This window comes from Corapipo altera, unplaced genomic scaffold (assembly GCF_003945725.1).
Source record: "Corapipo altera isolate COAL_440 unplaced genomic scaffold, ASM394572v1 50, whole genome shotgun sequence".
NCBI classification, from domain to species: Eukaryota; Metazoa; Chordata; class Aves; order Passeriformes; family Pipridae; genus Corapipo; species Corapipo altera.
In genome coordinates this window covers 13,840,686-13,860,536 of record NW_020884889.1, presented here as the reverse complement: position 1 = coordinate 13,860,536, position 19,851 = coordinate 13,840,686, and the positions used below count along the sequence as shown (strand labels likewise).

The following is a 19,851-nucleotide window of genomic DNA, read 5'->3' as shown; positions in this document are numbered from 1 at the left end:
TACCTACAGGAAAAAAAGACATATTAAATACAGAGACATCTGCTCCTGTTTTCAAATTACATGGGAGAAATGGGTAACATATCACACTGATGCAGATGCTTTTTGTTATTCAGAAGTTATAATTAAATGCAGTTTCTTCTGTGGTTGGTGATGAAAGTGTGAGAGCAGCCTCAGAGCGGGGCAATGTTTCAGATTATGCAGACCACAAGTGCCTGTTACACATCAGCACCACAAACCCTGGGCTGGCTTGGCTCCTTGGATTGTAACACTCAGGCCAACCCGTGTTTGCAAACCACATTCCCCCTCAGCCTGCCGTGTTCCCAGCCACGGGATGAGGAATGGGAGCTCCCTGCCCTAGGTGGGATGAGGAATGGGAGCTCCCTGCCCTAGGTGGGATGAGGAATGGGAGCTCCCTGCCGTAGGTGGGGTGCAGCTCAGTTACTGACCTCACGTGGGATCCGTGACTGGAGGCAAAGTGTGTAGATGTTAATCTTTTGCTATTATACAATTATTGCTGGAAGTTTCATGCTTAGGTTCTCATCCTTTGAAGGGGGCAGAAGTGACAGACAGACAGACAAAACTCATTTTGAGGTAGCTACACACTGAAATAGCTCTGGAGAGGTATGGCAAGCATTTGTTTGTGGACAGTGCCTTCTTTTTGTCTCCCATATGAATTGATATGTGTGTGTGCTTGTTGGTACAAAGGTTGTTCAGAATATAAATAAACGATTTAAAGGATGCTCATTTTAAAAGGATGTTCTGCATGTTAATAATTGTGAGAAACAGACATTGGAAACCTGCTTTGAAAACTCGTGATTCAGCCAGTTGGTCAAGGGAAGCAAATGAAAATACATATAATTTCTGTGTGACAAAGTTGAGTTCTTTACCCAGTGCAAACTCTGAGAAATCCTGACTATATCTAGCTCCAAGAATGGGTAAACTTTGAGCCACAAATCCACAGGGAGATGGGGATGGGTAGTTGTAACTTCTTAGCTGCGCTGGTACCTTTCCAACCACAAGGTCAGGATGTTGAAATATTTGGCCACAGCTTGAAGGGTTAACTCTCCTCGTGGTAACAGACCCTGTCCTTCCTAAACCTCCCCAGCTTCCTTCACAAGAGGACCCCTCTCTGTGAGATTCATTCTTTCACTTTCCTTGTGCTGCTGAATGGACTAAATGGCACTGAACGCCAGAGACCAACAATTTGTCCTGTCTTTTATTGAGTTTGATGGGAGTTTCTGTGAATGTAGGATTTGGTGGGTCATCTTGAACAACTCTTTCTCTTGAAGTGATAATATGGAGACTGGGGGAAAAGTGGTAATGTAGGAGTTAACTATAGCAGCATTTTTGGTTGGTTGGAAATCAGCCTGTCCTCTTACATTATTGCTTTCATAAAAAGTTCCACATTAAGTGGGAGTTCCTGAAATAGTATTGCAACCACTAGCAATCTCCATTGTTGGAGGCATCAGAGTGGGAGAGAGCAACCAGTGTCTGTTGACCCTATTTCATCACCAAAACCAACCTTATTTCCTGCTTTTGCTATTATGACAACAGTTTTCAGTCTCTACATTTCTAAGCTTTGCATCACGCAGTGCTTTCCATTGCTGAGAACTAAAGAAAAACTGTTTCTATCCAGATAGTCCAAAAAAGTGACCCGCCCAAACTTTTTGTCTGAATGGTTGATGGCTGTAGGAAACCTCCTCCTATACTGGCAGGACAGGCCATCCTCTGGCAGGCTGGGAATGAGAGATGCTACTTCCTATGTCATTCCACTTCACTTAGGGCTGCAGAGTGAATGGCTGGACCAAGGGTATTAGTGCTCTCCTCGTGTTACAGCGTGAATTCTAATTCCTTAATCCATGTGTTGTGTCTGCAGGTTCCCCAGAGGATAGAAGAGCAAGGAGATGCGTCTGAGGACAGCAGTGCAGGAATCCCAGGCATGTGGGGCAACTGGGGCCCCTGGTCTGCCTGCTCCCGGAGCTGCAGTGGAGGTGTGATGGAGCAGACCCGGCCCTGCCTCCCCGCCTATTACCGGGAGCGGGAGCGGGGGTACCGGCGCCCGGGGCGGCAGTTCCCGGCCTCGGACAGGACTCACCACAGCTCCCACCACGAGGACTCGCTCTCTGCCTATCCCGGCCACGTCATTTCTGCCATCCGCACATCCGTGCCGCTCCACAGGAACGAGGAGCAGCTTTGGGCTGGGCTTCGTGCCCCTGCCCCTGCCGGGGGCCGGAACAGCAGCCACGGGGGCAGGGGGACACCGAGGGGCAGCCGGCACTCCCAGAACCAGCAGCACTCCCAGAACCAGCAGCACTCCCAGATCCAGCAGCATTCCCAGATCCAGCAGCATTCCCAGAACCAGCGGCACAGCGCCCAGGCAGAAAAGAGGTGCGTGTCTGTGCACACACACGGCATTCCCAGTGGGAGTGATGTTTTTTCAGAATGACATGGCAGATTAGAGGTGATATTTTTTAATAGTTACGGTAAAGTTATTAAAGATTGAGACTGATTTTTGCAGCATTTACCATCTGCTGTGGAAGGCTGTCCTCCCTCATGACTATATGATGAGATACATATATATATGACTATAGATATGATAATACCCAAGGACACATATAATTCTTCTGTAATTGTACTAAGCAGATTATCTCATTCTCCTTTATCTTATTCCCCTTTTGTGTTATGATTGAGAGATTTTTCCTTTTTCTGCCACATTCTCATTTGACATTTCCATCTTCACCATAATAATAAAAATCAGAACAAATAACAGCTCTATAATTGTATTCTTAATTTCCACAGTCAGTCTGATTTTAATTGGTTGAAAAATGATTAATCTAACCCTTTTTTTCATAAAGGATGACCAACTGTCTGTTCACTTTTTTCCTACTCAAAACCCTAGGTTTGTTTTGGATTTTTCCAAAGAATTTCTACTTATTACCTTTTTTTTATTTTCTCTTTTTTTTGCTTTTTCTCTTTCTACCACCTCTTTTAGCAAAATTTCCTGTTTGAAGAAAGAAACAAAATTATTTAATACACAGAATATTTTAAACACTGTATATGTTTATATGAATTTTGTAATAACAGTTAGTCAGTCTTTAAGGCTGAGTGGAACTGTGCTGTTGCAAGCAATTCCAGTGAATTCTCCCATTTCTGAGGAAACACTTTTTTGTCTTCTTAGATACCAATCTATCAGAGTTTTTAATGTAAGTATGGAAGGAAAATAGATGTGTTTCCAGTTTGGAAGCTGAGCAGAACAGGCATGGAGATCCCCTGGGATGGAGTGCTCCTGAAATGTCTCTATTCTGTCTATCTTTCCTCTGAATGTGTATTCCAGCAGTTCTCTGGTTCTTTCCCTCTCAGCTCTCTTCTGGGAGACACAAGAAGAGAAGTTTTTTGGGGTAGTTAACAAAAAATCCAACCCAAGCCAAACAAAAAGCACCGAAAAGCCATAACCAAAGAAACCTTCCTTCATATCATCTATTTCTTTAAGATTCCTAGTGATGCAGTCAGCTGTAATTATCTCTTTAAAGCCATGTTACTGCCCCAAACAACATAAAAAAGAGTGTTACCTTGAGGCAGTATTCCAGCCTGACTGCAGTAAGACAGTAGAACTCTGTTGCTGCTGATAAAGACATTCTCAGCCCCTGCAAGAACCTCTCTCCATCTAAAAGAATAGTTGAAAATAGAATTAACCTGTTAGCCTCTTGTTTGCCTCAGTGGAGCATAACTTTCAAGCAGCAGAACCAGCTGTTCAGATGCTGATCTTCCCAAGTGCTGCTCATTTCCTTTGTCACTGCTTTATCAAACCCGTGCAAATGCTGGCCTGGGCCTGTTGATATAAAACCAGCATGGCACTGATGATCTTAGGGAAGTGCAGGGAATGCCAGAGACAGGCACAAGGAGTGTTAACATGACTGCACTGAGGCAAAAGTCATATTTTCTTTCTTGTGTTTTCCTACTTAATAATTTCCTATAAAGCACCTCTGTTCTGGGCTGTGCAGTGTGACAGCCCCAGGTTGTAGGACATGGCTGAGTCACTGCTAATCCAGGGGCCTGGCCTTGCACTGGGAGCACAAAGGCATCTGGAGCCTCTTTGCTCCAGCCCTTGGCACCCTCTGTGTCCAAGGGAATCCCAGCTGGCCTGGCCCCTGCAGCAGCCCTGCTGCCAGGCTGCTGGCACAGCTGGGCTCCCATCCCCACAAGCTGGCCCTTGCTGCTGGGGTGGCCTCTGCAGGCCAGCAGAGAATGGGATGGTTTGGAACAATCACTGCAGGATTGGCTGCAGTGTGAGAGGATGATGAGCAGAAAATGATACTGCCTGTGGGCAGAAGTGAAGCTGTGTTATTTCCTAATAGATGACTTGCCTGTGAAATATTAAAATGATCACTATATCTGTTGTGTCTCCACTTTCTTATATGATGGAGGCCTTTGCTTTTGAAAATTCTTGTGCTTTCCTAAGCACAGTGCAAGCTTCTGTACCACAGTTGATTTTCCACCCCCCCCCACACACGCTGCCCCTTGGCAAAAGACTGAGGACTCAAGGTCAGTGTTTTAATCTTACTTGCATAATAAGTTGTTTCCATCTTGTGTTAGCAAGTCCCTGGTGGCTTTAAAGCCTGTCTTATTGCATAACTTTCAGATTCTTTGGTAGTGACTGTAAAAACAGAATGAGAACAAAAAATGTTGGTATAAAATGGAATTATTAGAAGGACAAAGCTAATAGTTTTCCTTAATTTGCAAAATCCACGGTAAAAACTTTCTTTACAAAGGAGATTAGTGTTCCTATCAAATAGATGGAAAATGGATTTCAAAATGTGAGTTACTCTAGATTTTTATGCTGTAGAACAGTGTGCAGTGTTCACTAAATGGATGATCCTGGAAATTCATGTCAGGATATTAAAAAAATAACACCTCTGTTTTCACAAATTGTACAGTCAGTGCAATCTCTATTTACTGTGCTGGACTTTATATAAAAGCTGTAATTTTAGCAGACTTCCATAAAGCAATAAAAGAGGAATGGACATTTGTGGCTGAGATTAAGCTCACGTTGATAACATGGTAGAATGAAACTGGATGGATTCCAAGGCAAATAGGTTTGACAGCAACAGCAATCCTCTCCAGCAGCCAAATGTGTTTGTATCATTGAGCTGCAAGTGGAAAAGTTCTCTGCCTACTTCCAGGCAGCTGACAAAGAACTGCTCAACTTTTTTTTAATCAAAATTCAGAACATGATTTAGATATCATAAAATTTGATATACCTTGTCTTTGAAGAGGATATTCACATTTTCAGCTTTTGAAAGTTAGTTCAGTTAGGCATTAGGGAACCAGAGCTGCACTTGAAGCTCAGAGAAAGAGAGATTTGAGGTACCTACAATTTGAAGCCTAGTTTAAAAAGTTTCAGTGCATCAGAAATGATGGTCAGTCACTGGAAGGAGTATGGAAACACTAAAAGCTGATGGTTCTCCGTGATGTCTGGCAAAGACAGAGAGCATTTCCCAGCCTTGAAGAGTTGAGTTCCCATTAGCACAACCTTTTTTTTTTTCTATTTTGCACCTGGCTAAAATGTGTGGGCTGTACCATACAATAAGAACAAACAGGAATGAGGAGACAGTGAAAAAATATCACAGCATTTAGACAAAAAAAAATCGAAGCATTTAGATATCTTTATAGAGAGGCACACATGGAAAAGTAATAAGGGCATGCAAAAGCATAACATGTTTAAAGAGAGAAAACATCTTGAAAGGAAATATCATTCATGGGCTAGGGTTTAGTACTTCTTATTCTCTGTTTTGGGGATAGAGAAGACAGAACCACAATTGCTTATAACTTGTAGGATGCTTACAGCTGCCACCTTCTCTCTCTCTGTTGAGAAGCAAGTGGCTTTTGTGGTGGAGTGGCAAAACTTCTGAGTCCACATCTGTAAGCATGATGTGCACCTTGTATCTGGTTCTTAGGAGCAGAAAGAAAAAAAAATAGAGTTATCACCAGAATAATAAAATAACTAAAGCATTCTTGCATAAACAGGGCAAGTTTAAAGAAATATGTTAACAAGGAAAGTGCTTCCCTAAAGCTTTTTATTTTTGTATTTGGAAAAGGAATGAGAGGAAAGATTTGCACTGAGGAAATAATCCAAAAATCATCGACTTCTCACATGGCTGTAGCTCTGTGGTCTTTATTGTGCTGCCAGCAGCTGACGTGCAAGTCTGCTGTGCTGCTGTGTACCCTGGATAGGCTCAGTCTGCTTTTCTAGGCCCGTGAGCAATGGAAAGGAAGAGTCTATCTTTTAATGTCAAACCAGAATTTCCTTTCTGAAAGTATTTCTTTTGCCCCCTCTCACAGATGGCTTTGACCAGGCAAATGTAGGTCACTCAGCTGCCAGGTCTACAATAAGCCTTTAAAGGGACAGTTTAGTTGTTATTTCTTTAACCCATTTAAACATCATTAGCTGTGTGTTGTGATGCAATTTCTGTGATCTGTTCTAGTCAGCTCCAGTTCCAAGAGGTGGACAAATGTGTGATTGCTGCACCTTGAGGTTCAAGAAGGTATTATTTTCTCAAGTTGTGAGGGTTTATATTTGTTGGCATGAGTGTTTGCTTTTCTTAGTATCTGGAGTGAAACCCAGCTCAAGTACTTAGCCATCCCTCCTTTCATTATTTCTCTCATGCAATGAAAATGTCATGCATTTAACCCCCAACCCAGCATGGTTATTAAAGCTTATTGCAGGTTGATGTGTGTACAGAAGGAAGATAGAGAGAGAAGGATGGCATCCCTTTCTGAGGATAAATTTTCCAGAAGAAATCCAAGAGCTGTGGTGGTAATCAAAGAATTCATTTTGGTAACACTTGGGGGATTTAAAGCCGTGTGAGAAAGATGTTTGTTTTCCTTCTGAATAAAATTCCAAACAGATTCTAACAGCAATAATGATCACATGAGGTATTTCCTCCCAAAATGAGTAACTAGCTGGGGTGGTTGTGGCCTCAGGCTGACTTCATGCTGTCACACTTCTCATGTGGGTATTAATCCCTCCAGGTCTCACTTCTTATTACTGAATTAATATGAATTTTTACTATGCTACTGTGAGTGTGCTTTGAATAGTATTACCAAAAATAAACCCCTAACATGGTGCTATAATTACAAGCCACCCCAGAAGCTTTCTTGGTCTGAACCGTTCAACCCTTCCTGAGCTGGGCTGACTGAAGGAGGGGAAGTGAGAACACTGCTGGTGTTCAGTCAGATGGAGATAGTGCATTTTACCAGGGAATTATTGCCCAGTCAGTGAGGGGTAGAGACACAAAAAAGCTCCCATCACATTGGTAATGCATCTCAGCAGAACTATGAGGTTCTTTGCATTGAATTTCTGTTGGTTTACCTGCCAACTGCATGGTTACATGATTCATTCAAGTCTTAAAGATGAAGCTAAGAGGATCAGAGGTATTATTGAACTCACAGAAAAAGAGGACTGTAGTATTTGGGTTCAAATTTTGGAATCTCTCTAAGAGCTGAGTGACATAAATGAGGTTGTATAGCACTTGCTTGGAGATCAGCAAAACCAAATACAGTAAGTTATTGTACTGGGCATATTGCAACTGTGCTGAACTGGGGCATTAGTGGTGGTCTCTGAGGATGGAAAATTTCATTTAGGACAGTCCACATCCCATTAATTAAACCTGTTCCAAAGAGGCAATTTTCTTAGTGAGCTTATTCATTAGTTCTACTTTCTCATAAAAATGAAATATTTTTTGCCCCAATATGATGTAGAAACGAGAACGTTTGTGATATAGTGTGGCATTTTCCTACAGAAGAAGCACTTTTTAGGGGTGGTTGCTTACTCTGTGAATTCTAACAGTTGAAATTTTTGGGACAGCTATGCTCACAATAATTTTAATACTGCTATGCATATGTGACATGGGAGGCAGTGCATATCCACAAATCCTGGTGTGGTTACCAAAGTCACCATAGACGTAAACCAAAGGAGTTGGTTCCTTTCTTTTAGTTAATGCTAATGAAAATCAGTCAGATGAAGTGCATGCCTACACTGAATGAACTGCCCTGCAAGGTGCTGACAAAGCTGAACAAGGTGCTCTGGTGTGGCAGAAGGTTGTGGTGCTGGCCCTGCTTCCCAGTGGCTGATGCACCCTGGGAAGGGCTGGTTCAGCTCTTGTGACCAGACGTTGGACAGGGGTATCAGAGAGATCTGCTCACTGCTTTAGGGCTGGTTTCTAGGTCAGTGAGCAGACAGCCATGCATGTCCATAATATAAACCAGAGTCAGAGAGCTCCCCTCCTTCTTTCATGTTTAAGTGATTTTTCTCCAGATTGATTTGGAGCCGGTGAAAAGTGAGTCTGTGGAATGCACAGGGCTTGGGGCAGTGCTGGGAGGGGATACATGGTGGCTTTTGGTGGGAAGCAACCTGACTGTTCAGAGCTCTCCCTCTTGAGTAGATGGAAATATATCCAGATCCAGAAATATATCCAGATATATATCCAGATCCAGTAAATCATTCATTTTTCTTAAAAAGGATTCTTGTCAAAGAATCTGCTAAAATACTGTGAAGATGTAAACTCAGTAACAGTTATGAATAGGGTAACAGTTTATTTTGTGACTTAAACATAAGAAAAAGGGGAAAAAATTCGTGGTGGACAGTCTTTTTAAAGTAAACCTTGTTAACTTTATGCCTAAAAATATAAAAAACATGAAAGAGAATTAAAAGCAGTAGGAGGGCTGGAAAGCAAGTGATTGACTAGGACAGTTGTAGGCCAGTTAGAGTTCTGAATTATGGAGGAAATGTCAGGGGTTAAAAATATGTATCTGAAATTATTTTAAGGATACTATTTAGGACTAATAAGAAAAAATAAAGTACATGAAAAAATAAATGCCCATACTTATTCTGTTAACAGAAACTTATGCCAGTAGGGCCAGGGTTTTTTTTCCATTTGAAGTTTTGTGTCTGCAAGGACTTCTCCATCTCCCTTTATTTTTCTTCTTTATTACATTTTAAATATTGGAGTGATATTTCAATAGCTGACAGGAATAGATAATAAATCATTTTTGGTTCTTCAGAAACAGAATCAAGGCAACTTAAATACTTGAACTGTTTGTAAATGCGTAGTGTTGTTTAAAACCTGTCAATTAATTGCAGTCATGTAATGCTGCCTAAAAGATATTTTGCTATTACCTAAAATATTAAGTTAAATCGGGAATACTTATTCACAGACATAGATTTAATGAAGTTAAAATGCATGCAATTGATTTAGTTATAGAGGATTTTGCCTGCTAACAAGCAATCCTGTTAAAACCATGATGAGCAGTAGGGCTTAAGTTTAAGCTGAAGAGCTTTGATAGGGATCTAAGGGGACTGAGCTCCTTTAGAACTAATTTTCTACTTGAAGTCAAAGAACTGCAGTTTTGGAGCATTTTTTGAAATAGAAATGAATAACTGCAATGCAAAAGCACAAATCAGTGTAATTTAAAAGACATTTTGCAGTGGTAAATAATGTGGAATATTGGGAAATAAAGCTATAAATCATATTTGTAACCTCTCTTCTGCCTTTTCTTCCACTTTGGTCTTGCACATAAAGCCTCTGTTTCTGCTGTTAAGTTCAGCGTGAGTAGGTGCTGGTGGTGGGTTTAATGCTGTGATGATGGGAGAAAAACACAGCCAGCAACACTGCAGGGAACAGATTATAGGGCAGCTGCTTAATTCCAGTGAGAAGGATGGGCAAGAACCTGGAGAATGTTTATTTGGGGCCTGGGCTCGCAGAGCCAGGTCACCCTGTGGGTGCGGTTGGATCGGGCTTACTGAGGAGATGAGTTTCCTTGGCTTATTAAAGGACTTACATGTTAATTCTAGGACAGGATTCCTGGTAAAGGAACCTTTGAAAAAAGCTTCAAACTCGACCAAACTCTCAACAAGATCAAGAGAAAGGTCTGAGTGTTGGTTTCATGTCTGTCTGATGATCTGTGGGGAGATTCTGTTGTGTGGTTGTTGTGACTGGGCAAACAGGGAAGGCAACCATGTTCCTCTGCTTGTGAAATTATTTCTGCCAACAGACAATTTTGAAAAGAATATCTACAATTCTTGTGCAGTTTTTTCTTCTCATCCCTGGTGAAACTGTTACCTTCCCAGAACATTACGTTACTCCTGGAGAAACAGGGAAAGGTTGTGCATTGAAAATGTGGGAAATTGGCAGTTTCTTCAGGTTCATTCTAAGGAAACTTTCCAACAATACAAGTCTTCCTTGGTGTCATAAATGAATGTTTTTGCTAATGTTCACCCTTGGAGTTTTTCATTTACAAGGGAAGTACTTTGATACTACGAGATAAGATGAATGAAATGCTGCAAAGCTCATGAAAATACAATCTTTATTCTGTCAGGCATCAGAAGAAAAAGCAAACGAGTTATGCTTCATCTGGAGGTGAGCCAGGGAACCTCTGTTTAGAGAACAGAGGGAGAAATGTGAGGAGAGAGGAAGTGATGGAAAAAGGGAAAAAATGAAAAAGATATGTTGGAGAGAGGCTTTGTAAAGAGCACTTAAGAGAAGAGGTGGAGGCCCAGGAAATTTGTAATCTTACCTGTGTATTTTAAAGACACTGGATATCCTTGGTTCAAAGAGGGTTTCTATTCAATATAAATATCCAGCTCCGAAAGTGCTTCCTTCTTGAAGACCACTTGAGGTTCAAAGCATTGTTCTTAGCATGAAGTCTATGAGACAGTGGCAGTGCATTTATTTGCTAAGGCACACGTTTGCTGATGGCTAAAATTAGGAAAGGTGCTACAGCACAGTTCCTTTTTGACACTGCAAATGTGCTAAGGGCCAGTTCTCACTTCTTGCAGCTGACATACTCTCAGCATGAGAGAAGTTAAAAATTAGAACACCAAGAATACTAGCTAATAATAATGATAATAATTTTAAAATGCTTGCTATAACCCTTACATTAATAGCACAAAACCTCATTTTCATACCTGTCTGGGCACATATATTTCTGAATTAAAGAATATATTTAGGTTGGCTTAAGTTGAAAGGGGCCCATCATTTTTGTTATCAAAGTGCTAAACAGGTTTGTGTGAGCAGTCAGGGAGGTGCGGGTGTTTGTAAGAATTGTACCCAAAGAAAGGACATTGCCAGGTCTGTGTTAAACAGCTGTTATGCCTCTGCTTGTGATGAACACAAGAGATCAGAGTTGTCTGCTGGCTGTGGTCTGACATGAAACACTGAATGCTTTTCTACATACGTTTTTCTGTTAGGCAGTAATTTGCCTTTAGATGATAATTCTATTCTTGGCGACATTTTTTCCCCCTTTTCATCCTAACTGACTGCAAATATTACTGAATAGTTCTTTTCCTCTTCTTATTCTCTCTTGTTCTTCTTCAGTCCAGTGAAAAACTGGAAAACTTTTTATTATTGTGTTTATTTGATATACTGCACAGTTTAGCCAGAGAGACTAACAGTTGATGGAGCTGGTGAGATTTAGTTATCCTTGCTTTGTGATACTTCTTCCTTTCTGTTGTTTCTAATTCTTGAAGGGATATTTAGGACCTTTCCCCATGCAAAGTATTGTAGACAATCATTGTTTGATATCTTTTTATCAGAAGCAATGAAATGAAAGGCTTGTCCTACATTAAATAGTTTTATTTACATGAATGGATCAGCAGTAGTGAAAATCTGGCTGACAAAGATTTGCAGCCAAAAGCCCTCATGTAAAATTAACTGGCCTGGCATAAGTAAAACCTGGGAGCATGTTGTTCCTTTACCTGAGCTGATCTGGCTGAACTAGGAGGAGGAACTTCTGTTTAAGTGAAACAGATGTAGGATATGAACATAACTGTCCCCAGTCCTGAATTGTCTCTGCACATCTAAGGACCGTGGGGGCTCTGAGAAGGCAGCACACCTGACAGACCTGTTAAACCTCTGACTGTCAACATGAATTTACAGGCAATGGAAAATTAGCATGGCTGTTTTGCTAATGCAGTCATATTTGGTTCAGCTGGAAAGGGGAGTGCTTTTGGAAAGATTAATGTGGAAGGTAATTGGTAACTTCCTGAGGGCTCCGGCACATGCAGAACGCGCTGGATTTACGCAAGGGAGGAACACGGGGTAGTCCTGCAGAGTAAAGTCCCAGGCTTCTCTTTCCTGTCACCTGTATTTCAAACAGTTGGTGTTTTCTCCTCTCTGGGAGTTGAGTTTCTTGTGATTTTTAACTGTTTATTGCCTAGTTAAATGAGAAGTGTTACTTTAACTGCTTCAGTTCTGAGCATGGCAATGCTTGTACCTTAGTGCCAGTGGTTGACCTCTCACTGGAATTCAACCCTCCAATCGTTCTCATGATTGGTGCTCCAATTTTTGGTGCTCAATACCTAAGTAAATCCATCTCTAAATAATATCAGCTCTGCAGGGACTTTGTTTATCAGAAGGAACCTAAGCATTATTTATTATTGCTGTTTTCTTAGAGGCTGTGTGAAGAGTTTGCATTGACACAGTCATATCCTTGGATCATGTGGTGCAGCATGTTGCAGGTTTTGGAAATGTATTAGAATCCTTTCTAAATACAGATGTTTTAGGAATTGTGCTGTGGGAAGAATATAGGGCTCAATTCTGCTACCAAACTCTTGTAATTATTTCTATTGATACTGGGGAAGCATGGACTTGTGAAGACAGAATCTAACACCACGCTGGAAAAGCTTTGTCAAAGTTGTCTAAAATTTGGAGCCTAAAACTCAGATATTGCTCAAGTTGAATTTTCAGAGTTTGTCTGAGAGTTGTTGACTGTGATTCAAACAGTCAACTTCACTCTGCAGCAACACATACTCAACATCTTACTCAAATGCTCTTCTTGACCATTGCTACTTTAAGAAGGATAACTGTTGGGTTTTAGCATAGCTGGGTATGCAAAGACTAATGCAGTGTAACCTCACTCTAATTTAGGACTGGCTAAGTAGGCACAAGGCCAGGGGTTTTACTTGCTAATGCTTTTTTCCTCCTTTACCCGTTGCACTTAAATGAGAGTGCATCCCAACTCTGACCTGGCTTAAGATAGTGAGCATTTTAAAAACTAAAAAAAAAAAGGAGTAGCTTCCAAGCCATGCTGTGGGGAGGAGGGAGTTATGTGGCTGAGAATGAATGTAGGTAATCATAATGATTGACAGGTAAGAATAAGCCCTGCTGGCAACTGAAAATTCCCAACAAGCCAGCAGGGCTTGGCCTATTTCTGTCTTCTACCAGCAGATCAAAGCTGAGTGGATTCAGCATAAAGCAAACAGTGTCAGCAAGCTTGGTTTAATTTTGATTAGTAAGCTAATGTAGATTTTGTCTAATTTTCCTTCTCCTTTCCTCTCCATGGTTCTCCTTTCCCTGCTGTTTTCTCATTGTGTATAGACCAACATAACATATCTCACTTTCTCCCTTGTTCCTGCATGACATTATAAATTCTGCCTGATAATCCCCAAGAATTATAAAAGTTAATTAACACTAAGCTATTTTTACAAGCCTCTTTATTACAGTGCAACAAACTGCATTCCTAATTTATCAGGATGTTGCCAAGTGTGAATGAAAGATGTTTTAAGGCAAAACAGTGTTCAGAATGGTTTCAATCTGGGCAGTACTGGTTTAAATGAATGCATGAACACCGATAAAAGTGTTAATAATTCAAGGTTGTGTGTTGCACTTTGTTTTCAAAATTAGTATGTTGAAAGCAATGTGATGTTCCAGACTCCCCAGAAATGGTGCTTCAGTTCCTCATCAGTGGGGACTTCAGAAACATTTCCAAGTTAGAGTTTAGGAAAAGAAGCCAAGATGAGGCAGGAACTAACAGCAAGAATGTTGTTACTGCTTTCACTTCCTTGTGTTGCTGTATGTTTGTTGCAGTGACCAACCATTTTACAGGAAAAAAAATTTAATACCTTCAAAATCAATATTTTCTCATTTTTGCAAATAATTTGATGAAGTTCCAGCAGCTTTTGGACACCTGCTGCCTTCAGCCATGAGTCCTTTCAGACCCTGGTAATTCTATGTTTAAGGAAACTGTGCCCATTTCAGCATTCTTTTTCCAGGCTGAAGAGTCCAAGTTCATGTCACCATTTCTTGCATGTCCTTCAGTTCTTTCCACTTCTGTTTCATGACTCTGTACTGGAGCGTAACAGTCAATCATCAGTCTCATTTTTGACCTTTTGCATGACTTGTCCTTGTTTGCCAGGCAGCAGTTTTCCCAAACAGTACATCTTGGTGTTCTTCTCTGGAAGAGTCTAGTGCTTGTTTAATTTGGCATTCAGAAGTCTGTGACAGAGGCATATTCCTACCATGAGCTCTGTCCATGGCTTGGTGCTCAGTTATTAGCAGCTTTCTCCTCCTGTTGATAAAAAATGCAAGTAAAACTGTAGATGATCCATTCAAAAGGCCAGTTTCATTTGACCTGTCACCCCTTGTCCACCTCCCATAATCTCTGCTCCATACCATGCAGCAGCAACTTGCTCAGTGTCAGGGGTTGTTGCCCAAGTTCATATCTCAGACACTTGGAAATTGGTGTGCTCATGTCGAGAAGAAAACCACTCTCTGCACAAATCATGTAGAGACTGGAGCAAGTGAAAAGAAGAAGTTGTATCTGTTTTCTGAGATGAACCAATTTGCTCCAAAATCTGAGATGCTTAATGAGAACTGATACCAAAGTGTAGAATATGACTAGGAATCTCAAGAAAGATTGTTTGTTTGTTTTGCCCTTGCTCAGAAATGAAGAGTTGCGTTAAAAATTAAAAATATCAGCAACATAGGGGGAATCAATTTATTTGCCCATTAACCCCCCCCCAAAACACAACAATAAAACTGTGTTCATTTAAATCAAACTGGATTTAGTCTAAACTTTTGAAATAATTCCCATTCATAATTCCTCTTTCTTTTTTCTCCTGTTTACTTACAGGAAGCCTTCCTTTCCCTGCCTTAATGCCAAAAGCCATTATACTGCTGCTCTCCACTGTAACTACCAAAGCCCTGCCTCAACAATGACTGTCAGGGTCAGAGCAGATTAAGGGGGATAAACACTTCAAGAGTGCTGGTCTCTTATCTGCCAGGGCAAGTCAGCACTCTTGTTCACACATCTTGAGCCAGGAAGATTGATTAAAAGCCCCACGTGGCCATAAGGCCAGAATGTGAAGTAAATGACTTCCAGGGTTCCCATGTAACAAGAATCTTAGGAGAATAGAAGACTTGGGAAGAAAGCAAACCCTAGAAAAAACAAACCCAAAGAAAGGTCCCTTTGATCTGGTGTCTGTCTTACATCTGTAACACTTCAGTTCCTAGAAAATAAGTATGTCACTTTATAACTTCTGGTTTTCACTGCAGTTCAAGTCTATTTTGTATATATATTAAAAATGTAGATATATTTTAAGGACAGAAAGAAAATTACTTTCCTTTATTGGTGTCTCCCTTCCTGATCTGCAAAGGTTACCCAAAATAACTGTATTCACACATTGCTCTGAACTGGAAGAAATCATTTTTTGCCAACTTATTCTTCAGACTGTGGCGTTAGAAATCAGGGCCTGGTGTGATATTGAGCTGCACAGGTTGAGAAGAAAAGCAAATGCAAACAAGCCTATTGCTGGCAGATAAAATTCCAGGGTTACCTCCCTTAAATGGCGAGACCTAAATGTGGTATTATTAATTCTTTGACTCTTCACTTGTAATTTGGAGCTGAGACTCCAGGCTGAGTCCACTGTGTTGCTATGAGGAAATGACCTAATGGACCAAGGCAGATTGCCCTAATTTGTTATTTATTATATCTCTTATATCTCAGATGGCATCCCAGCTGCCTGAGACTGCTGGTGCGGGTGTAACATGGCCCAAAATACAGGGTTCTCAGTGAGTGAGAAGAGATCTGTGAGCAGGAGAGCAGGCCTGAAACGTGATGGTCAGTGCTCAGGGCTGTCAGCTCTTGGGAATGTTTTGGTAATGGACAGTGAAAGGTGGGCTTTTATCCTGACAACAAACCGAGGTGTCACGACTTAGTAATTAAATGTATTGGAAATCCACACTTTGCATATTTAAAAAAAAGGGTAAATCTGCTGGCCAGAAAAGAGAAAATCATCTGTGTAACTTAATAAGAATATTTTCCTGCATTTGTCATCTTTTCCAGAGGTCTTTCAGTAATATTTTTATGTTCCTTATTCTTATTTCTGTTTCCATTTTTATTTCTTAAATAGCAAATGAAGCAGAACCACAGGAGACCTTTAGAATGGATACAAAATGTTTAATGATCTTTGCCATGTTGAATGCAAATTTTCTTCTGTCATTACTCAAATCCTCAGTAGGGATTTTCTGCTGTTATCTATCTCAAGCCCTTCTGGAACATGGTTATGAATTTTAGCAGCATACAGCTTGGATTCTCTAAATTTCCATTTTAGAGGAGAGTCCTGGGGATTGAAAGAACAACCACCACCTCACTCCAAACTGCTGTTTTATACCACACCTTACCCTCAGCCTTTGGGAGCTGACACAAAGTGACTTCCATGTGACTCTTGGCCAAAGAGGGCCCAGAATTTAGTTGAACCAGTAGACTTCTTCAGAGGTTCCCAATATATCAAGCAAGACTACATCTTGAACATATTTTCCAGAAAACAGGTTGAAATTTCTGGTTACCTGTTGCTTTGCAGTGACAGGTCACATATAAATATCTAACTGCTCCCTCGCTTATGGATTCACTGTTTTCTCTCTCTCTGTTTTCAGAAGCAGAAACAGAAATCCTATTGGTCCGGGAAAGTATGGATATGGAAAAGTGCCATACATTTTACCTTTACAAACTGACACTGGTCAGCAGCCTCAGAAACTCCGGAGGCAGCGCCAGTCCTCGAGGAGCCACATGTTCCACCCGAGCCCGAGCCTCCTGAGCACCTACAGCCAAGCAGCTGGGCCTCCAGTCCAACATGGGAACCTTTATCAAGAAGCAAGTGGGCCTCAGGCAGGACATCAGGTCCTGGGACCCTCAGTTTATCAGTCACCATCGTTTCCTGCATCTCAAAGTCTGTTCCAGAGCAGTGACCCTGTGTCAGCCCAGGCCCTGCAGGGGCAGCCCCAGCCCCAAAGGGCCGCTGCCATCGTGTGCGTCGGCACCTACAAGCAATACAAACTCTGCAACACCATTGTAAGTCTGCTTTTCAAAGGAGTTTCCTGTGTTTAATGTGTTGGACAGCTACAGCTTTCCTCAGTATGTGAAATGTTCACATGATTGTCGAGTTAAGCTGAACGTTGTTTTTTTATTAATTTAATGAAAATTTTTTGTGAACTTATTTTAAAGTGTCTTAGGGAGTACTGAAAGTAGATCCATGACACTACAGTTACTTAAAACCATAACTTCAAGGATTTTAAGCAGTTGCTTGACCTACCAACATGTATAATTCTAATTGGATAGAAGGAGAAACTGGTCTTTTTGGTGCCAAAACCTGGGAATATGAGGAATTTGAGACAAGAATAGTAATGGAGGGAGGTAGGGAGCAAAATATGGACTGAACAATGTTAGGGAGTGGAATGATCTTGTAGAATTTTTGTTGTAATTATGGTGAAGGGGCAAGGGATGTTTTTTGTGTAAATTGTCCGCTTCTCTTTGGTGCTGTGATAATTTTACTTTGATCTTTTTGTGGGGGGAATTTTTTTTGGTTTGGTTGGTTGGTTGTTTTGTTGATGTTGAAGGCTGTGTGATGAAGTAGCCCTGATCACTCCAGGATCTTTCCATGGTGCTGTGTATGTTCTCTGACAGATGCTACTTTTCCCAGCATTCGAGCTCTACATGCTTTGATTTTGGCTTCCTAATTCATTGGAATGAAAATCTGTTCTGTGTTAATTTTTAAATGAAACTTACTCTCTCACTGCTTGATTCAGAAATGTTTGGCTGGGTGTAGCTCCATGCTCCAGGGCAGCCTCCCATTGTATGTGGGAGGCGAGTGAGGTTTTGTTCTTTGTCTCCATTAGCAGTTTTCATCCTGCTAAAATTTCCAGTTTCTGCCTGTGCCATTTTAGTATTTCCCAAAGTATCTCCTCCTAATATTTTATCTTATTTGGGCTCCTAATCTAGCCTAATGTTGCAAACATGAAGAAGCCTGTATTTGGATATTGGAAGCAGGATGTTCAGGAGAGATCTCAATATGTTGACAGAACAGGCCATATTTTTCTGGGTGGGTGCACATCTGATTCTTCTGCCTCTTAAAAATCCTGTTTTGTTCAGTGGAAGCCTGCATAGTGGAGATGGAGCAACAGAACACAGGATAACAAAAACATGACTACACAAATTAGATGAGTGCCTTTTTGCCTCTTAGGGTAGCAGTTATTACATCTGCTTTATTTATAAGTAAAATCCATTGATAGAGACTAGAGCAGTTGATTGAAGAGACCTAATGTCAAGAAAGCTTTAGTGTATTTGTCTGGAATGGAAAACATGAAAGAGCTAATTTGAGCCTCTGAGAATAGTCTCTGGTACAAATTGCTCTTTTGAAAAACACTTTCTGTTTTTTGAAGGAAATGGGAAATGACCTTAGTGCATGGGCATTAATTTGGAAAGTTTTCTGTGCCGAATTTTCTCAGTGGTGTCCAAGCAATACACAAATGCCCCAGTCTTTATTTCACCCCTCACTCATCAGGGCACAAAGTTGGACAGTGTTCTGCCTGACTTCATGTAAGAAAATCGCTTCCAGGAAAGAGGTCTTTTCAGAGAGCAAGGGGTGAGAGGTGAGGAAGTTAGAAATGAGGTGGAAGAAAGAAGCAATCCCAGACAAGGTATGGGAAAGGAAGGCTTGTAGAGGACATTTGTTGAGAATGACAGGTGGGCTGGAGAGTAGAGGGCAGCGAGCTTGTGAATTGGACATTGGCAAGGTAGGCAGGTCAGTGTGATGAGGGGTTTGGCCATGGGCAAATTTCTTTTGCTAGAAGGGGAACAGGGATGAAAATATTTTCATGTCAGTTTTAGAATCTGTTGTTTAAACGGAAGAATTCAACAGATGAAGAGAAAACATAGGTGAGCATACTGTTTCTGCATCTTTGCTGTTGTTGAGGGCATAAATGCAGTTATAAAGAAATCTTTGGTTATATTACAGGAGACTTTTAATAGCCAAGGGAAATTGTAGATGATGCAGCTTCTCCTAAGCGTGGAACTCTCCATAGTGATATTCTTTTTTTAGTAACATTTCTGTTACCCTTGTTGAAGCTGTAATTGCTGTTCAGGGTTATTTTTCTCCCTAGAATGTGGTAATTAATGTAATTATAGAAAAGAAGTAGCTAAGAACAGTTTGAGTATAAAGGCCAGGACGAGAGCAAAACAAGGCTGATAGTGTTTCACTCTGTTCACTTGTTCTTTCTGATTAAATGCTTCTGCACGCGGGCTTTAATTTAATTTATCAGCAGTGACTTGTACCAATAGTCTTGCCAGCAAGCAGAGAACAGCATCTTTTAATTTTTTTTTCCTCAGTTCTTCCTGGAGCACGCCAAAAATGAAAATCTCATTTATTGAAGGTATTCTGTTAACCATTATCCTGGTGTTTGACCACTCCCTCTACAGTTTCTCCTAAGGGCAGTTAATTTATAACAAATTAAGTCAATCTGCCTCGGTCCATTAGGTCATTTCCTCATTATTGTACATTTATTGTTTTTTCATTAATAGCCAAACTCATTTTACATGACTGACAGCTTGATTCATAAAAGTTAAACTTGTGGGGTTTGGTCGGGGAGACCCTCGGAAGTGCTTGTATTTGTTCAAGTGTTCCTGCAGGTCCTTAAACCTATTTTCTCATTCTACAAGTGGCTTCCCCTCTTCAGCACCTTGCCTCCATGCTCCCCTCAGAACACACAGCTGCCTGTCACCTCCTTGGGCAGGAAACAGGCA

The 19,851-nt window shown here is 41.0% G+C and overlaps 1 protein-coding gene across 1 annotated transcript in view; it reads left to right on the top strand.

The window, feature by feature from the left end:
* LOC113947685 (thrombospondin type-1 domain-containing protein 4-like) overlaps positions 1-19,851 on the top strand; it is a 109,667-nt gene that overhangs the window by 73,949 nt on the left and 15,867 nt on the right. Inside the window, exons 5-6 of the mRNA XM_027644522.1 lie at positions 1,877-2,388; positions 16,710-17,124. Of these exons, the coding sequence (XP_027500323.1) occupies positions 1,877-2,388; positions 16,710-17,124 (927 nt within the window). The remainder of the gene's footprint in view (positions 1-1,876; positions 2,389-16,709; positions 17,125-19,851) is intronic.